Raw genomic sequence first — 25036 nt, 5'->3', positions numbered from 1 at the left:
CACAAATACTTATGTCTGCATTACCTATTAGTTCCACCTGATTAGATTTAGTCATACCTTAGTCCATGTTGGTTGCAACTTATGGAAAATATGATTACGTTTTTGTGGCTGTCATAATCTCAGTTACAGTCGCTTTGCCTTTACAAAGGTTTTGCGTAATAAATTTAAGATAATATTCAGGCTATGAGAGTATTTGTACGTTTTAACTTGTTTTACTTTAAAGCCTAGTTTTCATAAGCGACACATAAGCACAAGCAAGAAAAGAAAGCAAAACATATTCTCCAAAGGTAGGAGGAAACAAAACAAAAGGTTTTTTCTTTTGTTCCACTTTACTTGTGTCAAGTTGCTGTGCTTGAACTTTGCTTATTGTGTCCGACGCTTCATTGCACTTATTTCTGTTTCTTTTGTCTTTGCTTGCCTTATGCTTATGTTGCAAAGTGAAAATTCGACTTAACTGTACAAACCCTAATAAATCTCAGAAGTGCAGAACTGTGAAGTTCATTGAACAGTTTTGAATGCTAGTTACATTATTGTACATAATTACTTCAGCGAATACATAATTAATTTATGTGGGTTCCGCTTTTTTGGGTGGGGACCCTGTATATTACGATCACAATGTAAATATAATTCAGACATGCAAAAATCTTAATTTTAAGACTTAACAAGTCTTATTAAATCGGAATGTTGATGCAAAAAATCTTTGAATAAGTTTAAAAGATTGTGAAAATAGTCGAGAACCTGAGGCCATAAAAATTTTCAGTTTATTATATTCTCCTAACCACGGATAGCAATCGGCAACTTCACTACAGATGTCACAACCAAGCTCTCTTCACAGTACAATATCAATGTCTTGTATCTGATCTGATTCAGGATGAAATTACTTTAGTGAATAAATCGTCTTGCGATGCAATTGCTAGCTAAGCAAACAATTGAAAAGAAACAGAAAAAGTAATCAATGTACACACGCCGTTCACATGCGTTTCACATGTTTGATAGTCCTGTTTAACATCACACAGTAAACAAAAACTGAAATGAAAACCATTTTAGTATATCCAAAACATCCCTCATTCATTCCACCTCAAAAACAAACATTCCACAGTTTATGGCGTTTATTTGTGACTCCGTACATGCACGAAAAGATCAAAACTAGAATTTCAGCATTAAAGATGATCAATAAGCACCTTCAGCAATTCAACTGCCACTACAAGTCAACTGTCAACCGTGAATGATTTATTAAAGTAATTAATATTGTAGTCGACTCATGTACCAAAACATCGTTAAAAATTAACGTAATTTTTTCTGAGTTTTTAAAAGTTGTACCATAGTATTGTAATAAATTAACATCGATATGAATAAGTACAAATTTTGCAAAAGTACGAACGACGAAAGGTATTGTTTTTGACTGAGGTTTGAAAGTTCATTATGTACAAAGAAAACGTATTAAGTAGACTGTCGTGACTCGTCAAGACGTCTGCTAATCACGTGTGCATCAGCTAACTGCCAACCAGAAGTAGGATAAGCAAACATTGTGTACTTCAAATGGAGCAATACGCGTATCGTTGATGTTTTTGCGATAGAAATTACGCTGCATAAAATAATACCAAACTTACCTAATGTTGAAATTGTCGGATTTAATGCTAAGTATTATTATCCAAATGTTCATTAAGGACTCAGTCCGTGCTTTTAATGCGAATGTTCGTTCGTCTGTAACGACGTAAAACTTATGTCCGTCAAGTGTACCTTTCTTATCGCGAGAATATACATCACGTATTTTATTGCATTCGATGACGCCTTTCGGTGTTTTATCCTAAAAATAATAAATGTTCTCATTCTGCGAAAAGTTTGTCAAACTTAGGGGGTGTTTACATGAATCCAGAATGACTTTCAATCCCGATCGAAACGTGATGTCAATCCGTGTTTACATGGGAAATCAGCACACGGATTGACCTTTCGCAGGAATTTTGAAAATTTCTGTTGTTCCTGCATTAATACAGCTTAACACTTGCATGAAACTAATTGTTACTTTTTTTCGCACTCATTTTAGCCCATTTAGCCGCCTTATTTGCTTACGAGCTTCAATTTCCCAGAAGACACTACGCATGGCGAATGCGTGCTTCGTCATTAATCACAATCTCATTCCAGAATGAAACTCAATTCGCGTTTACATGAGGTTAAAACTAAATTTTGATCCGGAATGAAAATAGGAATGAACTCAATCCGGATCGAGTTGTAACTCATTCCGGATTCATGTAAACATGCGAAAGGATTTCTTTTAAAGTGGAATGAGTTCATTCCGGATTGAAAATCATTCCGGACTCATGTAAACATCCCCTTAAATCCCGTGCGCGAGGGTTAGCGATGACATCAGCAAAATGACCAAATGAAATGAAAACCAACGAAGAAAAAAATTTGCCACGAAAAGGTTTAAAAGACAATTAAAGTGCTTATGAAACGAAAATTCTGCTATTTCAATAAAAGTTTTATCGAAAATAACTTTTAAAATGAAAATTAACTTCTAATGAAATTTCAATTTTCAGGTATATAAGTAATATGTTACTTTAAAATAGCAGAGTTCCTTCATTTTTGGAAGTGTTAATGGTATAATACACCACATCACACATCATGATATATGACATTATGTTATATGTGTAAATCGAACATTACAAAAACTTCAAAATCTGAAAAGAATTATGTATAAACAGTTTCAAAAAGTCTAATGACACTTTAAGAGTTCTTTTCAACTAATGTATAATTTAAATAGCAAAATTTTCGTTTCATAGGTACTTTAACATCGGATAGCAAAAACACTATCGAATGGCTTACCGCGTAGTTTTCAAAATAAGCGATGTAGTTTTTCCTTAAATCATATTTAAACCAACGTGGTAGCCAATTCTTTCGTACATCTAAATGGTATACAAAACTTCATGTTAAAACAGACAACTTTCTGACGATATTGACAATATTGATATCTGAATAATTATGCAGATAAATAATCAATATTGTTTGTACCATTCCTCGATGAAAAACGTTCATCATAATCCAAATCATACAAAAAAAGGCAAATAAAGTTTCATTTCTCGTAAATTTCATTGGTGAACGAACAAAACAAAGGTAAACAACCAGTAACGCAAAATAAAGGGAGAACAAACAAAAACAAAGGAAAACAACCAGTAACGCAAAATAAAGGGAGAACAAACAAAACAAAGGTAAACAACCAGTAACGCAAAATAAAGGGAGAACAAACAAATACAAAGGAAAACAACCAGCAACGAACAAACAGGTAAACAACCAGTAACAAAATACAAAGGTAAACAACCAGCAACGCAAAATAAAGGGAGAACAAACAAATACAAAGGTAAACAACCAGCAACGCAAAATAAAGGGAGAACAAACAAAAACAAAGGTAAACAACCAGTAACGCAAAATAAAGGGAGCTCAAAGATGCAAAAACTCTTACTTCCTCGTTTGATAAGAACTCCAGAGCAACTAGTTTGCGTGACAGTTATTTCTTTCTCTATTTTCCATTGAACACCTAAAACGAGATAATGTAAAGTTCATATAACTAATAGAAATGGAAAGGAATTTATACTATAAAACGAGGGAGAATAATTCTTCAGCACGCTATAAATCGTCCACTCACTTAACCAAATGCATCAAATTTGAAAAAAATGTTGAGAAGCGTTGGTAAGCATTCTTCTTAAAATATTGAAATGTTTGTGATGTGTAAATGAGATGATTTAACAAACGAAATAAACTATGACATCAACTGATGAAAAAAACTTTCCTTGATGTAAAGAAATAAGAATAAAATCGTGTCACAAACACTTTAAAAACCCCACATAAGGACAAAGACACGAATGGCGTCAGAAAGACCGAGAAATGATTCAAACGAAGCATTACCTTTCGATTGAAGATAATCTTCTATACCATTAAAAATCGTAGCATCTCCCTTATCACCATCCAATTCGGAGTTTTCAGTTTCAGCAAGTACTTTGTATGGGAAAATTTACAAAAATACATTCTTTAGTGATAAATTATATGCTGCTCAATTTAAAGATTACGTAGCATAACCAAAACTAATAAGTTCATGTGCGCTAAAGTGAAAAAAGTCATTTTTGAAAGTGATTTATGACGTGAAAAAATCGGAAGACTTTCTCTTGACACATTGCCGTACTAGATCCAGACCCCACACGATCTAATCGCGCTATACCAAAGAAAAGTCGACTTCAGACTTTTCTTCAAGAAAACAATACTAGCCGTAATATTATCAACGTAGAAAAAATACCTGGCCCACAAAGTGTTCGTCGAGTTGATTTGTCGACATAGAATTTGCTCGATCCAAAACGTCGTTTGATTATACTGCTTGTATTATGACGTCTGGTTTGTAGAAGATCCTCAAGCGACTTGCTTTCCCTTGAACGAATGCTGGTTAAACGCTTGGATCCCTTCGGCTTAAGTGAACCTGTTTTAAGCTCGAATCTTTCAGCTACGTCATTCACAAGATCTTCTTTGCTCTCGCTTGTTACCAGAGCTCCCATGTCATATTCAGCAGACGATTCTGAGTTCGAGCAGTCATTTTTTGACTGAATCTTCTCTTGCAAATCCTGGTGCTTACCCAACATGTTCTACAACACATTATAAAATAAAGACAATAAAACGCGTACGCTGATTGGTCTATAGCTTTGATTGCATTAGCACGGGCAAACCGATCTGAGCTCAACCAACTAAATTAATGGAAAAAATTTTTCAAATCTTGTTATTTACATAGCATGTTCTACAACACATGAAAATGTGGCTCACAGTCACAAGACCATCCACCTTAAGTTTACTTCATGTTTCAAATAAATCATTATACCTGCTGTCTAGTTTTATCACAAAAATACCTGATTTTGAAGTTAAAACGTAGTATATAAACACATCATATGCTCTGTCCTGATAAATCACTCATTAAAACAGGAGCATAAATGGGATCATTGTAATTTTTAATACTTTGGGAGTTTTAACTCATAAGAGAGTGGCTTAATGCAAATCGAACACAGTCAGTTGGCCTATAAAGCAGTGACGTAGTTAGAGGGGCACCCCTGGCGAAATTCTTGCCCCGTAAAATACTATATTTTACATACATTACATTATTTAAACGACAGTCATGGACCCCCTTCCATTTTAAGTGCTCCCCTCCCTCCCTGGCTACGCCAATGATATAAAGGGGTCACATAACTACTATGATTCCGTTCATAAAACTGAACAAAACTCTAGAGACTGAGAAAAAACAAGAAAATAATATTAAATTCTCACTGCAAATAAATCCTCCTGAAGTTTACATTGTTCTTTTGCCATGTGCTTTGCTTCCAGCAGATTAGCCTTAAGGAAAAAAATACATATGTAAAATCATTGGTAAAAACAGAGAGATTGCGTGAAATACCAAATTTTATCATTACAATGCATGCAAATGATTATAACTAACATTACCATTTCATAACATTACCTCAAGTCGCGATTTTGCATAATACGAGTCCCATACTTTAAGCGAAGCAATATGATATCTTGGAAAAAGCACTCTAAAATGGCGAAATAAATCAAACAAAATAGGCGATCGCATGCGTAAAAGGAAAACATATAAATAGAAAACCTTTCTGTATTCGTTTTCATGTAGTTCCTGTTCAGATATATTTCTGGTTCTGCCATTAGAGTTAGATTGATCCATGTCCATAAGGACATTGTTTTACTGTCAATCTAAAGAAAAAGGGGAGAAAATTGGCAAAACAACAATCGATGCTTGTCGTTAAAAAATAACATGAGTTAGTCTGAACGCTGAAACAAGACGCAGTGCACTGCCTACATAAGCAAATAAAAAAACTCAAATAATGGTAGCAAACACCAAGACCAAACCGACCGAGACACTCTAGGCAGAGCATCAAAGCAGATCCAGATGAGGAGTACAGAGGGTGCGCACTCTCTCTGGAATATCCGAAGGATAAGAGAAGGGGTTCGTAACTTCCCTAAAAAATCCAAGGGAAAGGTGTAGGGGGTGCGTACCCTCCCTTGGATATTTGATAGCTTGCATTCACATCGTGAACACAATGATGGAAATTGCTTTAATGATATGGACTCCCATACGCTACATCATTATTTACGAAGGAAAACCGTCAGCAAAAAGTGTTGAACATTTTGGTGAAGAAATTGAATGGATGTATTTTTCACTCTTTTTTGCTGCAACCCATGAAATTACAAAAACCAAATCTTAGCAAAAATTATCACTTTCAAATAGGTAAAAGAAACAACACCTTTTCTTCTTCAAACTGTAGCTCTGAATCACATAGAAATGTTCCAAAGCGACACGAATATGCATGTTCCGCAATTGTCTAAAAATTACAAGTTCAACAACAGTATTAACAACAGACTGTTTGTTAAATAAATATTTGTTGTTGTGTTTTGGTTGAATAAACATTACTACCTGTAAAAAGAGCTCGTTGAATTCAAAAGAGATTGGAAACTGAATCAAAAGCTAAAAAAGGAAACATTCAATCTGTTGAAATCAAAATGCTAATGGACAAAAGCTGTTTATGGAAGGATTGGAACGAGGATTATTCACTGATCAAAGGACTGGGACGAGAGCTATCCACTGAACACAGGATTGTGACGAGAACTTTCTATTCATCAAAGAGCTGGGACGAGAACTACCCACTTATCAAAGAATTTGGAGGAGAACTATCCACTTATCAAAGAATTTGGAGGAGAACTATCCACTGATCAAGCGGCAACTTTCAGTATTGGCTATTTTCGGAAAGACAAAACTTTGGTTAACAGTTGATGATATAAAGGACTGTTCGTCGCCAGTGAGTGATCTTACTCTTCATATGATCTTTAATGATTGCACATGATGTATATGACGTAGCACCACGTGACATAAAGTGGTATAAAGGGTAAAGCGTTGAGCATCAATGAAATGACCTTAAACTTAAACATACAAAAGATTCCCAAAACGAAAAATCCTTGCAGATTATTAAGCATTTTTACTTTAGAGCTTGCGTTAATGAACAATACCAGAATTTTTTCGCTAAAAGCACAGAATTTTTTTAAGCTACAAGCAAGTTCAAATTTACAAACCTGCCACACACAATCGAGCCATTGTAGAAATATTGGTCCATGTCCTTCGTTTGACTTCGAAATACAGCGTTCACAAAACTGGTGACCAAATGATATCCATTCTTTTTGAATTAATATCTGAGACAAAAATTCAAAGGATAAATTAAGAAGCTAAAACATAACAAAGTAAAAAGACAGAATGAAAATAAAACGACGAGTAAATAGAATAAGCAACCATTTGTATAAACTGAAATAAAAATATTTTACCTGAAAGCCGTCAATGGTGCGGTAGTATGGATCAAGAAGCAACTGTGATAGACTCGATAACTGCAAAATAAATGAATAATAGCTCGCTAACCCAAAAATATGCTCCTTTCAAATCCCATAATGCCACGCATTGCGTTAGACTATGAAATTGACCTTTCGTATTTGTAACGATAAATGGAAAATTTGCTACCTGAGAGGTTCGATCACAACCAAATTCATAACTTATTAAGACAGAATGTTTTCCATTACTCAAGGCAGTGATTATGAGTGAAGTCGTCTCCAGTAATTCGCTGATCTGTGAAAGCCATTGGGTTTCGGCAAGGCCAGAAAGAAATTTGTCGTCGCTAAAAGAAAAACGGCTACATGATTATTTGCAACAATTCACGAATTTTAATCAAGAAAAAAAGACCTTCTGAGGAATTCATTAATGTCACAAAAAGTTCCCCATTATGTTCGCTTTCAAACAACATTTTTAGCGCACACAAACACTAAGACCTGGTAACTAGTCTTTATCGCAAAGGAAATGCAGCTATACGTTTTCTACAAGGTTTCCACTAACATCAACGTAGACACAAGAACATTAACTTACCCTTCCGCCGCCAGTAACGTTTGAAGTCTATACGAGCTTTGTTTCACCGTTTTATGATCAGGAATAATTAATTCGTCGGTGTAAACAAACTTTACGTGAGGATAATAGAACGCTGTCAAGAAAACATTATTCAGATAAATGAAATCAAGAAAAGAAAACAAATCAATGTGCAAACTCACCAGCATTCATGCAAGCATACGTTTTTCAGGCAAAGCATGTATTTAGAAAAAAATGAATCAAAATGTCTTCAAATCAATAATACGAGAAAAGGAAAATGTGAAAAGAGAGAAGAGAAATTTGAATCAACGTGAAAAGAAAGAAGAGAAATTTGAATAAATGTGAAGAAAGAAAAAATTTAATGAATGTGAAAGTACGGTTGAAAAGAAATTCAAATTACTGTAAAAAAGACCACGTCTTCTGATCACAATCCCAATAAGATGTAAAGTAAAATAAAAATGTATTCTTTAGATAGAGTTTTTAATATTTTTACCTTTTAATTGTTTTGGAGTGATTTGGCCACTAAGCTGTTGTGCAAGTAATCCACTTGCGTTTTCATTATTTCTGTAACATAATATGATTTATTTTCTATATAGAGTTCATTATCTAGATAAATTTGTCGTAAGTGCAGTAGAACAAAACTAGGGATTCAAGGATGGTGCAAAATTTGAAAATGACTTTTGAATTAAATTTAATTCGACCATAAAATGCTATCACGTATCATGAAGCGAACATCCATTGACTTTATGGCAAATAAAAACATTTTTCAGAAAACCTAGCACAAGAAATAGTTTAAATAACTAGTTGTTGTTTTGTAGTCAGGAGTTTACAGGTTTCCTTTTCCTTTTTGTTCGCGGTTTAGTATCTATGGTTTCGGATTGCATCACGCATGGCGGGGGGCACACTAAATCGCTAAGGGTTACTAAAGCATTTTTTGAAACAAGCTAAAGAAGAGATAGATTGATGGATAGATGTTTATATTAAAATTCTGATGAAGCTGAAAAGACAGATAACATGCTGATTGAAGCAAGCTTAAAAGATAAGGTGATGGCAGGAGCCGAAATCTCCTTTACATACGACGCCCTAGTGCTCATCCGTCTCGGCGTAAATGCATGAGGCATGAACAAAACATGGAATTTTTTGTTTTCAAAAATGTTCTTATGTCTACACGTGTGCTTCACATGTATTAAACTAAGAAGGCACGTCTTTGATGATTAAATTTTCCAGTCATGACAATACACCAAATAATATAGCAGACGATGAAAATTAGTTTGCCTATGAACAGCTTTGCCACTTACTGTTGAGTGAAAACAACCAATTTATTACGACTTGACTGTTTATTTTGAAAACAAACTAAGGCCAAAAAGTTTTCATCTTCTTCACAACGTGTTTCGATGCAACCTCTGAAATAAAATGTTAGTTTTTTGATTAGAAATTGTATAGAGAAGCAAGTTAAGGATCATTCCATACCTTTCGTATAAAGCTGAACCGGAGCGCAATAAAACTGTCCCTTCAATGGTATTCCTCCAAGATATTGAAGGAAAACTGCAATTCCTAAAACCCAAGGAGTAGCATAACTATAATAGTGGGTAAACATTTGTCGTTATCATGTCAAACTATGGATGACAAACATATTTATATAACACGCCTTTTATGAATGATACATAATACAAAAATACGAGAGCATGATTGACACTTTTACTGCAATTTTTAGCAGCCATTACTGAACACATAAAATTACAAAACTCTGTATATATCCTTCCTGAGTTATTTCAAAGTCAACCAAAACACACCGATGAAATTCAATTATTTTGTTCATTTCCACATCATTGACACCATGTGGTATAAGGGTTTTCTTTGGAGCTTTCAATTTAAGATGATCGGTCGGTGCTAAACCATTTGAATAACGTATATACATAAATTAGATTTAGTTATGAACGACAGCAATAGAAGCAGGCAACAGGAACCATGATAAATAGTCAGGAAAGAGATAACATGACACAAAATAAGCCATATTGCATTGTACGTAGTTTTGCTTATTTATCTTGAGCAATTAATATATTGGTAAGAATTAAAAGGTGAAAATATGAAAATAAGAAAAACAAGTCATACAACATAATCTCCCGCGCACCATCACAGGAAGTCTGGAATTAGTTACGTCATTACACACACATAGTTCAATTGACGAAAAGCTTCAGTTAAATCGATTTATCAGTCTACATGAAGCATCACAAAAAAAGTTTTCTCAAAATGCAAACTTACAATATTCTCTCCAACAATCCAGCGATCGTAAGCCAAGACGATCAAATTCGTCTTTAAATGAAAAAATATAGTTCCTAATTACAATTGTTTTTTCAAACAGTTCATTGCAAATAAAATACGTACCTTCGAAGTGGTAAAAATTTCTCGTTTTCCTCGAATTGAACATATCACAAGTTTGGACTTTATAAACAGCTTCTTTGTACGTCATGGCAAAACTTTTCGAAGGCAACTAAATTACGAAGCAAAAAAAAAAAAATTACAGTTTTTCTGTAATGGACTAAATCTGACAAATCCAACAGCCTAAGCATGAAAGTAGATTGGAAATGGCATACTTACAAGATCCTTTGTGTACTTCGAGAATATCTTGACAAGTTTATCTGCATTGTAGTCGGATTCTATTGACAGTAAGAACTAAAGCAATGAAAAGAAAACAAAATATAGAGAGAAGTTAGAGAGCACCAACCATCAGCAATAAACGAAAAAATACACTCCCTAAACTACACAGTGTTCGTTTTACTTTATAGAAACGGCATGAAATATTTAAAAGCGTGCGAAAAATCCTTGTAATAAATTTGTGTTTTTCTTTTCAAGTAGCTAATCAAAAACTGCCTATCAAGCGCTGTTTTGTACTAGGTTTCAAATCCTTTAAAATTGTTTACATAACTTGATTTCACCTTGTAAATTTGCAGTGTGCAACACAACAATTCGATGCCGTCAGTTAAATCAAGTAATCGCGGATCTTTGTTGGTCACCGAAGTTCTTGATAGCTTCATGACGTCATAAATATTTTTACACGGTATAGAAAGGAAAATTTTCTGAGGAGGGGTATCTAAAATCAGAAAATAGGCAAGACGTGACTTTTTTCATTTAAAGACAATTTTTTGAGCGCAAACATATTTCTACGTTATCAGAATGCCATCTTTACTGGATAATGGTAAGTATTAATTAATATGATACAATATATAGGAAGCTAACATATGAATAAATTATTTACAATGAATAGGATTATGATTTAGTGACAAAATATCAAAATATTTACATAATATATACATATATATATTTAATTATTGAAAACTTATAACAGAAAGAAGTATTAGAAAGTAAATATAGAGTTGCAATGGTGAACTTGAACATTTAAATCAGGATTAGTTTTGTTAATGTGGAGAGCTTCCTGATAATTGAAGATGGCATTCTGATAATGTCGAAACACAAGTTTGCGCTCAAAAAATTGTCGTTTTTCTCAAATATTTCTACACTTGCTGCTAGTTAGAAATTATAAAGACCTTACATTTTGATGTTATTTTGACGGCAAAGCACAATAGGAAAAAGGATATATCTAGCTGCTCACTTATGGAAAACGGCATTTTTCAAAAGCAAAGACTAAAATTAACCTGCATCATTAGCTATAAAGATATATAAGTACGGAGTATTTCGCATGGTTTTGCAATCGCCGATGTAACGCAAACCTTTATTTTCTTGGTCTATGTCGAAGGCGCTGTTCATCGGTATCAAACTACCGTTTTCGTTCTTGTCATCAATTTTATTTTGTATAACTCCGTTCTTGCCCCTCTGACTGTCTTCCATTGGCTTCGTCATATGTTGAGATTTTATAGATCGACTATCGAAAAAGAAATTGTTCAATTTTTCAACAATCTCGTCTTACCATATTTTATTTTTTATGTGTAGGAAAAAACAATCACATTGGATTAACATAACGTACCGTTTAATTGACTGTGATTTAGATTTCTCACGAATACGGTCAAGTGTGCCTGATATACTTTTCTTTTTTCCATACTGACTGATGGCTTTTTTTGATAATAAGTCTTGGTCATCTTCTAAATGCTTTACAAAGTCGAAGATCTAGAGTTAGTCAAGCTATATTAAGATAGCTGAGCAGTATACAGTGTTTATAAAAAACCCTGTACAGTTTGGAAAACGTCGCTGAAGTCATTAGCGCGCAAGATTTGCAAAAATCTTTGGTGGAATTACTTAGTTGGACTTCCAATGGTTTATGTGACAGTAAAATTGTCGCCAAAAATAACAACTATTAGAATGAGAATTGTGTTAACGAGAAACAATTTTGTAATAGCTTGAGCACAAAAATGAATCAGCTAAAAAGCAATTTGAAAACATTGGGTTAAAGTATGACACATGTTGTTCAAGCTAACAAAGTTTTGGGAAACTTTGCTATTTGAATAATTGATGAAGGTTTTAAGAAAATGGCATTTCAAAAAGAAAAACGCAATATAATTCGCAATTTGGATGCCTAGCGCAGTTCGGCAAAATCTCCCAGAAGTTCGTAAGCTTGAAAAACATGTGCCGTTATTTAACCATATGTGTTCCAATTAGCTATGTCATTTTCGTGCGCAAGCTAGTTCCAAAGTGCTTCTCGGCAACACAATTCTCACTCTAAAAATGGTTACTATTTGCGAAAATTTTACTGTCAGACTATTGGAAGTCCAACTACCTATTCCAACAAAGTTTTTTTGCGAATCTTGCGCGCTAATAACTTTAGCGATGTTTTCCTATCTGTTCAGCTTTTTTATACACCCTATGTATCCTTGCATATACTAGTAAATCATATGCTTTCATCACGATTCTTGATGAGTTTCCGAAGAGTAAAATTTTTATGATCTACAGTAAAGTATCTTCAATCATGAAAGAGCCGTGTTGATTTTTTTTTTGACTATGCATAGTTCAACATTAACGTGACATATCGTTGATGAGTGAAAACGAAACCACGAGGCTGTTCCAAAAAATGTCGCGTTCACTGAATGCTTTCAAATCGGCAATCGGCATAGGCGTTTTAGGGGAACGGGGTGCAGCTAATGGAGGGTGCGCACCCCAAAATGTTGGGCAGACACGGGCAAACGTGCATTATTTGCTGGAAAGTTGTGTAAATTGAATAATTTAAGATTGAAAACCAACCAACCGCTTCCCTAAAAAACTTTGCCTCACACACTCATTGGCACTTTCACAGATTGGGGGGGGGGAGGGAGGGGTTGAAAGGACTTCTGTTTTACCTGGTTGTCATTTATTTAAATGATGGACACATACAGAAAACTAGTTCAACTAGACCATGGTACTAGCTACTGGCCTCCATATAATCAGAGTAAATTAGTAAAATTAGTAAATTAGTTAAAGAAAGACGAAAGAATGCTATGCCATTTGATTTGAGGGTATTTTTCCCTAATCTGCCTGACTGAATAGGTGCTGGATTTTAATTAATGCTCTTTATTGAAACATTTAAATTAAATAAAAATAGTTTGGTAAAAGTAAAAGCAACATATCTGCCCAGACATGTTTCCTGTCCAATATTACAAGAAAAACAAACAATAATACAACAAAAACAAAAAAATGATACCAGCCTTATCAACACCTGTCTGAGTCAACAATGTACATGCAATAAATAGAAGTTTTTGTTTGGCTGCTTTCCCTTTGAGTTTGCTTTAAAATTTCATTTTAAAACTTTGTTTAAAATGAATTGGTATTTTTTATGTTTTTAAAAGCTCAGAGCTGTCTTTTTCCTCATCCTTCTTTATTAAATACAGTCTAGGAAGTAGGAACTATTTCACAAATAAAATCTTTTAATTTCTCAGCATAAAAAATGGCACTCGCTTTTACTACAAGAAAGGTTATCTAAACCTTGATGTTTACACATTCATTTTATTCAGAAATATGCTCTGAATATAATTACAAAACAAAGCAACTAATTCAAATAAAGAGCAATGCAATAGTAGAGAAAAATTGTGAAGATAAAAAGAGAAAACGAAATGATAAACTTTTAATGATCTATATATTCATCTCAAATAAATAATTTTAGATAACCCTTTATCCAAGTACACATTATAAAAGGCAAATAAGATTCGAAGTTACAAATTGGTCAAACACAAATCATTACATAAAAAACAAACCTGCATCACACCACTGAATATAACACGATATGTAGAAAGATGCAATATTCCTTCCACAGGACAATGGTATGTTTCCACACATGTGACATTAAGCTGTAGCAGAATTTGTTCTCCTGGAAGTAATTTAGGATAACTGGCATGTGTTGATAACTTGGAAGCTGACGATAGAAGAGGCTAAACAAATGAGTTAACAAAATTATCAGTTAAAAAGTTCCTTCTAAAGAGCTAATTCCACACAATACATAATTGTGTTTTACAAGAGAAATAGTTTATTACTTTCATAGAGACTAAAACAAGCACCAGATAATTTTTATCATTTCATTGTTAAGCAAAAAGTATGATTTAGACATACTATAAAGAAGAGCATATTCACAGACAAGTTTGCCAGGCAAAACTTTTTCCTTGATGGAGCACATAATGCGTCAATATACACAAATAATATTGCTAAGGAAAATTAGAGATCGTCATTTGAAGGCTTTGACCTCAATAACTATATTCACAACTAGAGTAATTGAAAAGGCCAATACATAGTTGATAACATGGCACGAAACTTCCTCTTCACTAAGCAACTCTTTTCCCTGAAAGAATTTCCTTTAAACAACAATCATTTACAGAAAGTTTGCTAACAACACAAATAGCATAAACTGATTAATAACTACCGCTAACGACTTAATATCAAAATAATAATTGGGAACAATAGAGAGACATAAAACTTTAATAGCAATTTACTTCGCAAACACAAAATATATTTAGAACAATACATAATTAAACTCAAGTTTAAACGAAAGATTACAAAGCACATGCGAAAAAATTTAGATAGCATACAACAACATACCAAGCTGAATATGGCTTGATGAAAGTTTTTAATGAATCAGATTTAAGAAAGACATACCGGAGTTGTGCTGTAGGTCGAATCCTCGTTGTCGTTCAAAATTTGGAGCAACCGTGCAGGTGTCAAAGACGTATCCACCATTCCACAAAAAGTTTACAAACCATCTTAAAAAAGTGGAAATAATTTACGGTCATTTCTAATCCGCACGTTGTATGGAAACGTCAAGTACTAATTTATCATATACTTATACAACGAGAATGTCGACACTTTAAAAATGAGTTGTAACTCATTAATTTTCATGAATCTTTCCCCTGGAGGATATGTAATGCCTCTTCCGGTAATACACGTAATACGTGTTGACTTTATGCCTCCATTCAATAATCATCCTTTCCCCTATTCACCCTTTGTCAATTGTGGCTAACACAACAGAGTGTGCCATATAGTTTAGGCTGCCAAATGCCAAATTTACGATTCATTGGATACAACACAAATTTATTTAAATACATGAGAAGCGAAATTATTTGGTGAATGCCATCTGCCGCGCATGTGCTATTTTTATGACAGTTGTCAGGTATATTTGTAAATGTAGATCGTCCAGGTTGGTATAATCCTGAGGACTGTTTTTGTTGTTGTTGACTGACGTTTCGACAACCTTAGCGGTAGTCATCTATGTCGAAAATTTTTTTTTTTATTCTGAAGATGACTACCGCTAAGGTTGTCGAAACGTCAGTCAACAACAACAAAAACAGTCCTTCTCAGAACTATACCAACCTGGACGATCTACATCTACAAACATGTAACGATACTCCCGAGTTGTCAGGTATATCGCAAGCGGGTCAATTCAACTGGGTCATCACAGTAGGTCATCCGTAATGTGTAAAACGTTTCATCATTTGCCCACAACGGAAAAACAGCAAGTAGCTATATCTATTCGTAAATAGCAACACGATATTAAGTCAACCATGGTTTTTATTAAGAGTAAGATTGGGGAATATTAGCAACAGAATAATAAAATTACATTACACATGACAACATAAATTATTCTAATGCGTTGTTGCGCATATTCTAATGCGCACATAACGTGTACATCCGGTTTGAGTAAAAACACAACACAAGACAACGTGAGGAGTCGCAAAAAATAGTTATCAACTTAAAATATACCGAATTATAATGGACAGAAAATTCCTATGAGGAAGAAATATGAGTTCTGGTTTCGGTCTTCTGGCCGTGGGACTTTTGGGTCTTATTGTGGCGGGTTATATTGCTCAAAGTCGGCTACCGCCACCAAAACCAAAAATTGTAGGAATTGATTTGGGAACAACATATTCCTGTATCGGGGCTTACGAGGCCATTACAAGCAAGGTTTTCATATTCCCAAACAAACATGGTAAAAATACAATGCCAAGTATCGTCAGCTTCACTAATGAAGGAGTAAAAGTAGGGCAAAATGCGTTGGCAATGGCAGAAATTATTCCGCGATCTACAGTCTATGACGCTAAGCGATTTATTGGTAAAAACTTCACTCAGCCAGAAATTGACGAAATTTCAAAATTGTATCAGTTCAAAATAGCTATGTATGACAATGGTCTAGCTTATTTTAAAGTAGACAATAAAGGATTGGAACGAGAAGTTACTCCTGAGGAAATTGGATCATATATTATTAAAGAATTAGTGCATGATGCCCAGATGAATTTATCAAGGATCATCACGAAGGCAGTTATGTCTGTTCCAGCTGAATTTGACAAGAGTCAAAGAGAGGCTACAAAGCAAGCTGCAAAGCTGGCAGGGATTGAAGTTCTAAGAATCATTAATGAGCCCACTGCTGCAGCCTTGGCCTATGGCTTACATGAACATAGCCACATAAACTATGTCATTGTTGTTGATTTAGGGGGTGGAACCCTTGATGTATCATTGCTAAACATCCAGGGTGGTATGTTTGTTACCATGGCAATGGCTGGTAACAATCGCCTAGGTGGACAAGATTTTAATAATCGCTTGTTTCATTATATTTTGAAGACCATGAAGGAAAAACATGGTGAACTGGATTTGAGTTCAGAAGATCTTCAGAGATTGCAGCACATAGTGGAATCTGTGAAAATAAACTTGACCACAAACTATGTTGTACCAATTCAAATGCCTCTTGCATTGCTCTCTAATGGAGGATCAATTGGTGCTTTTGAAATGAATATAACTCGTTCAACTTTTGAAAAACTTAATCATGACTTGTTTGAGAAATCTTTGGATCCATTGAAAAAGGTTCTTGAGGTAACAGAGTTGAATAAAAATGAAATTGACGAAATTGTTCTGGTTGGTGGTTCTACAAGGATCCCTAAAATAAGAGAGATTATAAAGAATTTTTTTGATGGGAAGGAACCCAATGTTGCCATAGACCCTGAACTTGCTGTTGCCACTGGAGTGAGCATACAAGCTGGGATTTTAGGAGGAGCATGGCCTTTACATGTGTCTGCTATTGAAATTCAAAATGAGCAGCTAAAAAAGATAAATGTTTAACAGTTTAAAGCAACATTTCAAAAAGTATTTAATTAAATTATGATATTTTAAAAGGACCTTTTAGTTACATCATCATCTATGAAAGTTGTAAACTATGATTCTGACATTTGTTGTGATATTTTCTACAATTGCCAGCTGGAAAAAGTTATTAATAACGTTTATATTATCAACAATAAATACTCATGATACTAGTAATTTAACTGTCCAACATTTATTGCAAACTAAATTGTTTTTTCATACAATATTCAATAATTGCTAAATTAATATGAAATCAGTTATAGCAAAGTGCAGAGACATTTAATGGATATGCCATTACAGAGCATCAAAATGGAAAATTGTGTGCAATTTTTTACAGTGTTGGGTGAAATTATTCTTTGAATTAGACAACCACTAGCAATGCCAAACATGACATAGTGCTCATTCAACCTGCTTGTTGCTGTTTACCAACTACTATTCATCAAATTTTCTCAAGGTTGCCACCAGACATTTTTGCTATATGTGTTATTTTAAAAACATGGTTTTAATGACTCCCAGATTTCTTTTGCATTCGTTTCTTTTTCTTAGCCTCCATTGCCTCAGCTTGCAGAAGTTTCTGCATTCCCCTGGGATCTTTCGGATGATAACCCATACGTTGAGCTTCAAATTGTTTTTCCCTCTGCTTCTCTTTCAACTCTCTTTTTTTTTCACAAAGCTCCTTCATTCTTGCTCTATATTGTGCAATGATTTCGGGCATTTTCTTCATATTTTCTTCAATCAACTTTTGCCTGAATACAAAACAATTCAGAAAAATGCCATATATTTCTCCAGAGGCTGAATTGTGTACAGATATACATAATAAGCAGAACTTTATTATATTGCTTTCCATAGATCCCAATAGATAATTTGACCATTTCAAATTCTCCCCAAGGAGAAAATTTTTTGTTGTGGAATATAGAGCATATTTTAGTAGACATTGAATTTAAAATGTAGTATCAGATACAAGTACCTTTCCTCTTTTGCTTTTTCTTTTTTTGATCCTCTGTTGGTAAAATCTAATGATTTGTCTCGAAGTGGCTTTTCAGGCCAAAAATACCCGTCGGCAATATATTTTTTTCTTAAATTAGCCAATTTTCTTGCACTGATTTTTGCTTTAACATATCGACCATTCACAAAAGTTGGTTTGGACATTTGCAAAAGTCTTGCCACTTCATCACTTACTTGCTGCTGCTCTAGAGAATGTACTTGGTGTCAAAATATATGTATTATGAATGCATTACTATATTCCATGTCTTTCTAACTTAGAATTAAAAGAAGTATACTACCTTTATAGTCAGAAAATGCTCTTTGACAATTGAGGATCAAATTTGTAGGCTGTAATCTATGATTAATAAGATGCAGATAATTCTATGATCAGTCTGAAGAGTACATCCAAGTTTACAGAATAAGTGGAATGCTAAAACCAGCCCAAGTATACCCCATTACTCATTGAGCAACACAGGCGAGTGTAGCTGGCGAGCAGTGTTGCAAAAAGAAAATCTCCATATAGTGCACAAGACAAGACCAACTTTCCAAAGTACATTTGGTAGAGTCATGTTGCTGCAACTATTAGTGCCAGGCAACAACTTATAAGTAGAGCACCGCACCCTTTTTTTTGCAACTTTTTGAAGATAACAAAACTACTCACAACTATTTAGGCTTGTTTTAAATACTGACTAATCAAAAAATAGATTTTCATTTACAAGATAAGAAAACCTAACAAGTGCTATTGCTGCCATGAACAAGCAATTTGCAAAACTTCTTAAATTATTTCCTTTTATAATACTTTCGATAGTTTTTAATTTGAAGTTGCAAATTACAAGCTTTGACATAAACGAGGAATTGAAGGACATTGACAAACATCCAATGAGGAAAATATTTTTTAGTTATACAATTCATGCTGTTTTCTATCATTCAAGTAAGGAAGGTTTCATAAAAATACATGATTGAAAAATCTTATTTTCTACAAAAATCTCATATTAACATATCAAAATCTTCAGGGCTGCCTCTTACCTGTGCATACATGAACATCCTCTGAAACAAAATTCCACTAATCCAGTATGTACAGTAGAAGTAAATTGCAGCAAACGACTACATCTTAAAAACATCGTTTTTCTCAAAATATGGTCAAATTTTTTTAAAATTAAACCTCAATCGATGATTTGATACTGTACTAGTACCATTAGTACAGAGTGGTAGTACTATAATGTACTTATAACTGATGTAAGTTATATGTCTTTATGATCGCAGGCGCTTTCCCACGTAAAATGCTGTAATTGCTCAATAGTTTAAGCATAGATATGTTAAGCTTATTAGAAGGAAATGAGTTTGTCTCAATAAAAGCTACTTTGAAATAATTAATGTTAGTTTTCTATTCCTTTACGTCGCAAAAGCAAAACTTTCATGTTTAGTTGAATCGTAACTGCAAAGGTGCCAAATAATTAATGTAACATGAAGTAAATACGACGTTTGACTCGTTTTCAGTGCGCATCAATATTGCGCATTAGGAGATTATATATTTTCTTGGCATCGTACAGATGAATTATGTTACAATAGATTTTGGGAGGGCTTGAAGTTAATAATGGCGGAGGGTGAACTTGTTGTTGACAGTGTAATTTCTAGACTTCTAGAGGGTAATCTCAACATTTATCACTTTATATGGTAGGAAAAAAGATGAAGAACACAATGCAATTTTATGTGTTTTAGCGCGAGGAAGACCCGGTAAAAACGTTCAGTTGACCGAAGCTGAAGTTCGCGGTTTATGCCTGAAGTCAAGAGAAATATTTTTGAGTCAGCCAATTCTGTTAGAACTCGAAGCTCCTCTCAAAATATGTGGTATGTGTACGTTAACAATGACAAAATATTTCTTCTGCGTTTGAAATGAAACCTTAGAAACCTAGTGTAGTATACAATTTTATCAAAAAAGCTTCATTCGACACATGTCGACAATATCAATATACGAGATATTGTTTACAGTTACGAAAGGTGTCAAATGATGCTTGAATGTGGCTCTCACATTTTTTAGTTTCGAATCTTCCCGAAGTTAGCTTTATTGAAATCAGCCTTAGTAAATTTTAGGAATTTTTTTGTAATATGTTAAACAATGAAACTATGTTGATAGGTATACTTATGCCAAAATAAGGAAATGGTTTTCTCTTGTACAGGGTATAAACAATTTGGGAATTTGAATTATATCACTACATATTAAAGTTGAGCACTACATATGTATATTATAAGCACAACATTTTGCATTCCATTCCATTTCATTGTTTTACCTATTTCTATTATTGTGATTTTACTTTCCAATTTCCATTCTAACCTTATCCGTGTTCTTGTTCCATTGCATAACATGTGTAAATAAAATAAATGTAGGTGGTATCAATAAACTTCAGAGAAAGACATATTTTTGTTTTGCTCACCAATTGTGAATACTACTGGAACAATTATTGCTATGATTTCCTGCTAAATTCAGACCTTTTCAATTTAGTCTACAATCCAGTATTTAAAATCATGAGATTGTATGGGCTTTGAAGAAATTTTGCGATTGGGCCTTACTTTCTTTTGGCCCTTACCATAACACAGATTTACCTTAATGAACTTTAAAAATGTAAATGTCTAGGTGATATTCATGGACAATACACAGATTTGTTACGTCTATTTGAATATGGTGGATTTCCTCCTGAGGCCAACTACCTTTTCCTTGGGGACTACGTGGATAGAGGAAAGCAATCTCTTGAAACAATATGTTTGCTTCTTGCTTACAAAGTGAAATATCCTGAAAACTTCTTCCTACTTCGTGGCAACCATGAATGTGCTAGCATCAATCGTATCTATGGTTTTTATGATGAGTGTCAGTTTAAAGTTCTCTTTTGCAATATGAATTTGGAAAAAAAATGTGTACCTAAAACTATGATTATTGAATTTTTTGTAATTTCATTTTAAAACTTGTTTAGGTAAAAGACGTTATAACATAAAATTGTGGAAGACATTTACAGATTGCTTTAACTGTCTACCGATTGCTGCAATTGTAGATGAAAAAATATTTTGTTGTCATGGAGGTAATGGTTTAATAATCATGTTAATGTTGGCGATTAAATGGACTTTAGCCTTTAACATAATTTATGGAACAACAGCATATTATATATAACACAGTATTGCTAGTCATGTTTCTAAGAAATGATTCTACACATGTAAGTTTTGTCGTGAAATTGATCTAGTTTTGATTTTGCCTATCACAGCTTGAGATGGGTTTGTTTGTTTCTGTGTGGAAAAACAATTGTGTGAAAACTAATTTTCAGATTTTCACCAATAGTTTTTATCTAAAGGTAGTATTGCTTTTTTCTCTGTCCAGGTCTTTCTCCTGACTTGCAATCAATGGAACAGATAAGACGTATTATGCGACCAACAGATGTCCCAGACACAGGGTTACTTTGTGATCTTTTGTGGTCAGACCCAGATAAAGAAACCAATGGTTGGGGTGAAAATGATCGTGGTGTCTCTTTCACTTTTGGTGCTGACATTGTCAGCAAATTTCTCAATAGGCATGATCTAGATCTCATTTGCCGAGCTCACCAGGTTTAAAATAACAATGTTTCATCCTTTGGCAAATTGTGTGTTGATGCAGTGAGTTATTTAAGTTGTATTTGGTATGTTGTTTAGGTGGTTGAAGATGGGTATGAGTTCTTTGCTAAACGACAATTAGTTACATTGTTTTCTGCTCCAAATTACTGTGGAGAATTTGACAATGCTGGTGGCATGATGAGTGTTGATGAAACCCTCATGTGCTCTTTCCAGGTGTGTAATACATTAGTATTTACATTCACTAAACACACTCGCCCTTATGTACATTCACTAATCATAGCCACTATTGTGTGTTGCTTGCTTACAAGATAAGCCTTTTTCTTTAAACAGACCATTTAAAAACTTTTTCAGATTTTGAAGCCATCAGAGAAGAAAGCCAAATATCAGTATGGCGGTCTCAATTCTGGACGTCCCGTAACACCTCCCAGAGGTGGAGCTCAACAGCAAAACAAGAAAGGAAAGAAATAGATCCTTCAGCACATATTAACTTAGTATAGAGTAAAGCTATCTGCTAAAAGACAAGATAAATGGTCAGTCTGGCCCTTGTACTTTATCTAACCTGAACAGTGTTGTAACTGATGTGTGCAAAATATGACGAAAAATGTCTTTGAAAGGTATTAATGACTTAGTAATACCATTGGCTGATTTTCCATGTTAAGGATAGCATTGTTGTGATGTCTATTGATTTTAATTATTTGTAAATTGTTTGCTTTATTAATTACACTGTTATCCTAATCATGTGTGATTCCTTCTGTTTATTAATTTATTGTCTAAATGAGTCAATACTGACAATTAGGACTGTTATTTTATTTCAAATGTTTTAAAATGTCCTGAAATGATTCACTATTTCCCCACTCACACCATGATGTGAGATCACTAACAATGAGTTAATCTTAAAGCTGAAGCACATAAACTTATGCTGTTCAGTGAAGTTCACTCACCATTCAACATGGATGCGTTACTAACCCAAATATCTCAAACGTAAATTAAAGAATAATGTGAACATGTGTACTGAAAAAAAAAGAAAGAAAGGTTTGACAATAACCAATCTTGTTTTAAAATGCCAAATGAAGTGAAAGTTTCAGTGCTTCATGTGCACCTTCACATTCTCCCCAGCCAGTTAAGGCATGCTGATTTTTAGTTCCATATTACACTCAAGTGTGACCTAACCCTTTACAGTTTCCTTTTAACTTGTTTAATCAATTTTCTCTTACTGCACAATAGTTGAATTACATAACAGTATTAGATTCTTCTTTCATAAAAATATATATATATATATATATATATATACAAAGTGTATATACAATGTGCCCTCCCGGCTATCACCAAAGTGCAATGGTGACTCCAGCACTTGGGACACAGGATGTACGGTTGGTATATATATATTCAGCGTTGTCATAAATTTTTTGATGGAAAGTTTACTTTTATAGGTGCTTTCTACTGTGCATATACATTTATGTTCAAAGTCTGTTAAAGATTGCTTCAAATTGTTGATGAAAAAATATTCTGCAGTCATGAAGGTAATGCTTTATGGTCATAGTAATGTGGTATGATAAATGGACTTTATCCTTCAGCATAGTTTGTGGAGTAACAGCATATAAACAAAAAAGGCAGTGTTCCTGGTCATGTATTTATGAAATGATTCAACACATTTGTTTTTCACATAACATAATTGATCATAAAACAAAAACCGAACAGAATTCTTCCATTTCCATTTGACACTTTTATATCAAAGCAAACAAATCTGGCTGCATTTTAGCAACTTTGATTTTACAAATGTCCCAGTTATATTAAAAACTCTCAACTTGTTCATTGTATGCTAAACACAATGTTGTTTCGATAACATTGATTTGAATATTTGCTATACTACACTGTTTCTACCCATTAATTTCCCAAAGATATGGTTCATCTCATACATATATTGAATAAACATACCTTCTGGTTCAGACTTCATGGAACGCAGACCAGAAAACAGCTACAGTCTTGTATTTCAACTTTGCGTTGTAGGACGCCATAGTTTATAAGATGGAAATGATTAAACCTAGAAACTGAAATACATTTTTTCATTCAGAAAGTAATAAGGTAAATATACCTAGATTATTACACTTTATTTGCGTGTAATACGATAAGAATGAGCTTTACATACTCTGGCAAGCGATTTTATCATCATCACTATGTCGTTTTTAAGCTGACACCTTTAAACGAGTAAACCACGGCTTTTCTGTGAGCCATTTCAGTAATAAAATTTGGACCGCCATTTTGAACTCACAACTGTTTGTCTTTTTACGATTTTACCAAGATTTCTCATTCCATAATTTCGTAAAAGCACTATTGCCAATACACATTTAATATAAACGACAACTTTTTTGAAAATAGACATGTTTCGACATCTCATGAAGAAATAATTCATTCACACATCCACAAAATATCTTGTCAGAAAATGAAAGTGAAATGACCCACATACGATTGCCAATTTACCACCACAAAAACTTTTTTACCCATGAAAGGTGTAGTGACCGGTAGTGGCCTTTAAAGTTTAAATTTACCGCGCAAATTGCTTGCGCATCTTTCGACTCTCTCGAAAAGGGTGGTGAAAGATACATCGTGCATGTTCGTTGCTTGCTTACCCCACGCCCTCTCCCCACCCACACACAGAGTAAGTATACACATTATAAAATAAGTGTAAAATAAAAATTTACAACTAACAAATACAATATGTATATGCCAAAGGCCTCGGGCCACTTTTGAGGCCGAATGAAAATATTTTTTAAGTACGGACTGACCTAGACGGTACATAACATATCTATTTTTTATTTTTAAAGCAAAGAAATTCGCGTTGTGAAATGGCCGATATGCGGCTTGTCTGATACTGAAATTGCATTGTTTTGTACAAAATTCGCTCTCGGCACTCTCGGTCAAGGTATTGTAAAAAGCTTCCCTCTGGTGCAGCTAAACAGATTACAGAAAATCAAAAACATCACA

General features: G+C 33.9%; 4 protein-coding genes and 1 long non-coding RNA gene across 8 annotated transcripts; 3 read left to right on the top strand and 2 right to left on the bottom strand.

The window, feature by feature from the left end:
- Nucleotides 1–1208: 1208 nt before the first annotated feature.
- LOC124442467 (myotubularin-like) lies at nucleotides 1209–24076 on the bottom strand. Of its 4 annotated transcripts, none has more exons than XM_046992976.1 (27): nucleotides 23990–24076; nucleotides 15008–15111; nucleotides 14116–14289; nucleotides 11922–12043; nucleotides 11668–11819; nucleotides 10876–11030; nucleotides 10538–10612; nucleotides 10325–10430; nucleotides 10202–10252; nucleotides 9733–9829; nucleotides 9410–9493; nucleotides 9238–9342; nucleotides 8433–8503; nucleotides 7943–8054; nucleotides 7544–7697; nucleotides 7354–7413; nucleotides 7108–7224; nucleotides 6455–6505; nucleotides 6285–6362; nucleotides 5630–5733; nucleotides 5486–5558; nucleotides 5296–5361; nucleotides 4286–4625; nucleotides 3901–3990; nucleotides 3458–3532; nucleotides 2824–2903; nucleotides 1209–1807 (listed from the first exon to the last, which is right to left on the bottom strand). In XM_046992976.1, exons 2-27 carry the CDS (start codon nucleotides 15086–15088, stop codon nucleotides 1607–1609), a joined length of 2874 nt encoding a protein of 957 aa, XP_046848932.1. In that variant the 5' UTR covers nucleotides 15089–15111; nucleotides 23990–24076; the 3' UTR covers nucleotides 1209–1606. The 4 variants fall into 4 exon arrangements, with proteins under 4 accessions (XP_046848932.1, XP_046848931.1, XP_046848933.1 ...); XM_046992975.1 differs by lacking the exon at nucleotides 23990–24076 and adding an exon at nucleotides 15198–15216; XM_046992977.1 differs by lacking the exon at nucleotides 23990–24076 and adding an exon at nucleotides 15192–15210.
- LOC124442471 (heat shock 70 kDa protein 13-like) lies at nucleotides 16037–17653 on the top strand. The gene has a single exon (XM_046992984.1). It carries the CDS (start codon nucleotides 16148–16150, stop codon nucleotides 17456–17458), a length of 1311 nt encoding a protein of 436 aa, XP_046848940.1. The 5' UTR covers nucleotides 16037–16147; the 3' UTR covers nucleotides 17459–17653.
- On the bottom strand, nucleotides 17462–19876 carry LOC124442473. Its single transcript, XM_046992986.1, has 4 exons — nucleotides 19487–19876; nucleotides 18760–18815; nucleotides 18444–18666; nucleotides 17462–18222 (listed from the first exon to the last, which is right to left on the bottom strand). The coding sequence occupies exons 1-4, from the start codon at nucleotides 19579–19581 to the stop codon at nucleotides 17979–17981; spliced, it is 618 nt and encodes a 205-aa protein (XP_046848942.1). The 5' UTR covers nucleotides 19582–19876; the 3' UTR covers nucleotides 17462–17978.
- Nucleotides 19990–22792, top strand: LOC124442472 (serine/threonine-protein phosphatase PP1-beta catalytic subunit). The gene is made up of 7 exons (XM_046992985.1): nucleotides 19990–20106; nucleotides 20180–20308; nucleotides 21093–21323; nucleotides 21427–21531; nucleotides 21825–22048; nucleotides 22133–22267; nucleotides 22406–22792. Exons 1-7 carry the CDS (start codon nucleotides 20055–20057, stop codon nucleotides 22520–22522), a joined length of 993 nt encoding a protein of 330 aa, XP_046848941.1. The 5' UTR covers nucleotides 19990–20054; the 3' UTR covers nucleotides 22523–22792.
- On the top strand, nucleotides 23506–25000 carry LOC124442478. The gene is made up of 3 exons (XR_006947259.1): nucleotides 23506–23574; nucleotides 24062–24136; nucleotides 24877–25000. It is a non-coding gene; the product is annotated as an uncharacterized LOC124442478 (long non-coding RNA).
- The last annotated feature ends 36 nt before the right edge of the window (nucleotides 25001–25036 follow it).

Source organism: Xenia sp. Carnegie-2017, unplaced genomic scaffold (assembly GCF_021976095.1).
Source record: "Xenia sp. Carnegie-2017 unplaced genomic scaffold, XeniaSp_v1 HiC_scaffold_20, whole genome shotgun sequence".
Classification (NCBI taxonomy): domain Eukaryota; kingdom Metazoa; phylum Cnidaria; class Anthozoa; order Malacalcyonacea; family Xeniidae; genus Xenia; species Xenia sp. Carnegie-2017.
The sequence above is the reverse complement of the archived record's forward strand: the minus strand, read 5'-3'. Positions and strand labels throughout refer to the sequence as shown.

Excerpts from the sequence above, each read along its gene's own strand:
- LOC124442467 (XM_046992976.1), bottom strand. The coding sequence starts at position 15,088 with ATGGTGGATACGTCTTTGACACCTGCACGGTTGCTCCAAATTTTGAAC. Across the intron at positions 14,290-15,007 it reads CGACCTACAGCACAACTCCG|CCTCTTCTATCGTCAGCTTC; the intron begins GTATGTCTTTCT and ends TCATTTGTTTAG. Across the intron at positions 8,504-9,237 it reads TTGGTTGTTTTCACTCAACA|AAATAATGAAAACGCAAGTG; the intron begins GTAAGTGGCAAA and ends ATTATGTTACAG.
- LOC124442471 (XM_046992984.1), top strand. The coding sequence starts at position 16,148 with ATGAGTTCTGGTTTCGGTCTTCTGGCCGTGGGACTTTTGGGTCTTATT.
- LOC124442473 (XM_046992986.1), bottom strand. The coding sequence starts at position 19,581 with ATGTTTTTAAGATGTAGTCGTTTGCTGCAATTTACTTCTACTGTACAT. Across the intron at positions 18,816-19,486 it reads GGATGTTCATGTATGCACAG|ATTACAGCCTACAAATTTGA; the intron begins GTAAGAGGCAGC and ends TATTAATCATAG. Across the intron at positions 18,667-18,759 it reads AGCATTTTCTGACTATAAAG|AGCAGCAGCAAGTAAGTGAT; the intron begins GTAGTATACTTC and ends TACATTCTCTAG.
- LOC124442472 (XM_046992985.1), top strand. The coding sequence starts at position 20,055 with ATGGCGGAGGGTGAACTTGTTGTTGACAGTGTAATTTCTAGACTTCTA. Across the intron at positions 20,107-20,179 it reads AATTTCTAGACTTCTAGAGG|CGCGAGGAAGACCCGGTAAA; the intron begins GTAATCTCAACA and ends TATGTGTTTTAG. Across the intron at positions 21,324-21,426 it reads CTATGGTTTTTATGATGAGT|GTAAAAGACGTTATAACATA; the intron begins GTCAGTTTAAAG and ends AAACTTGTTTAG.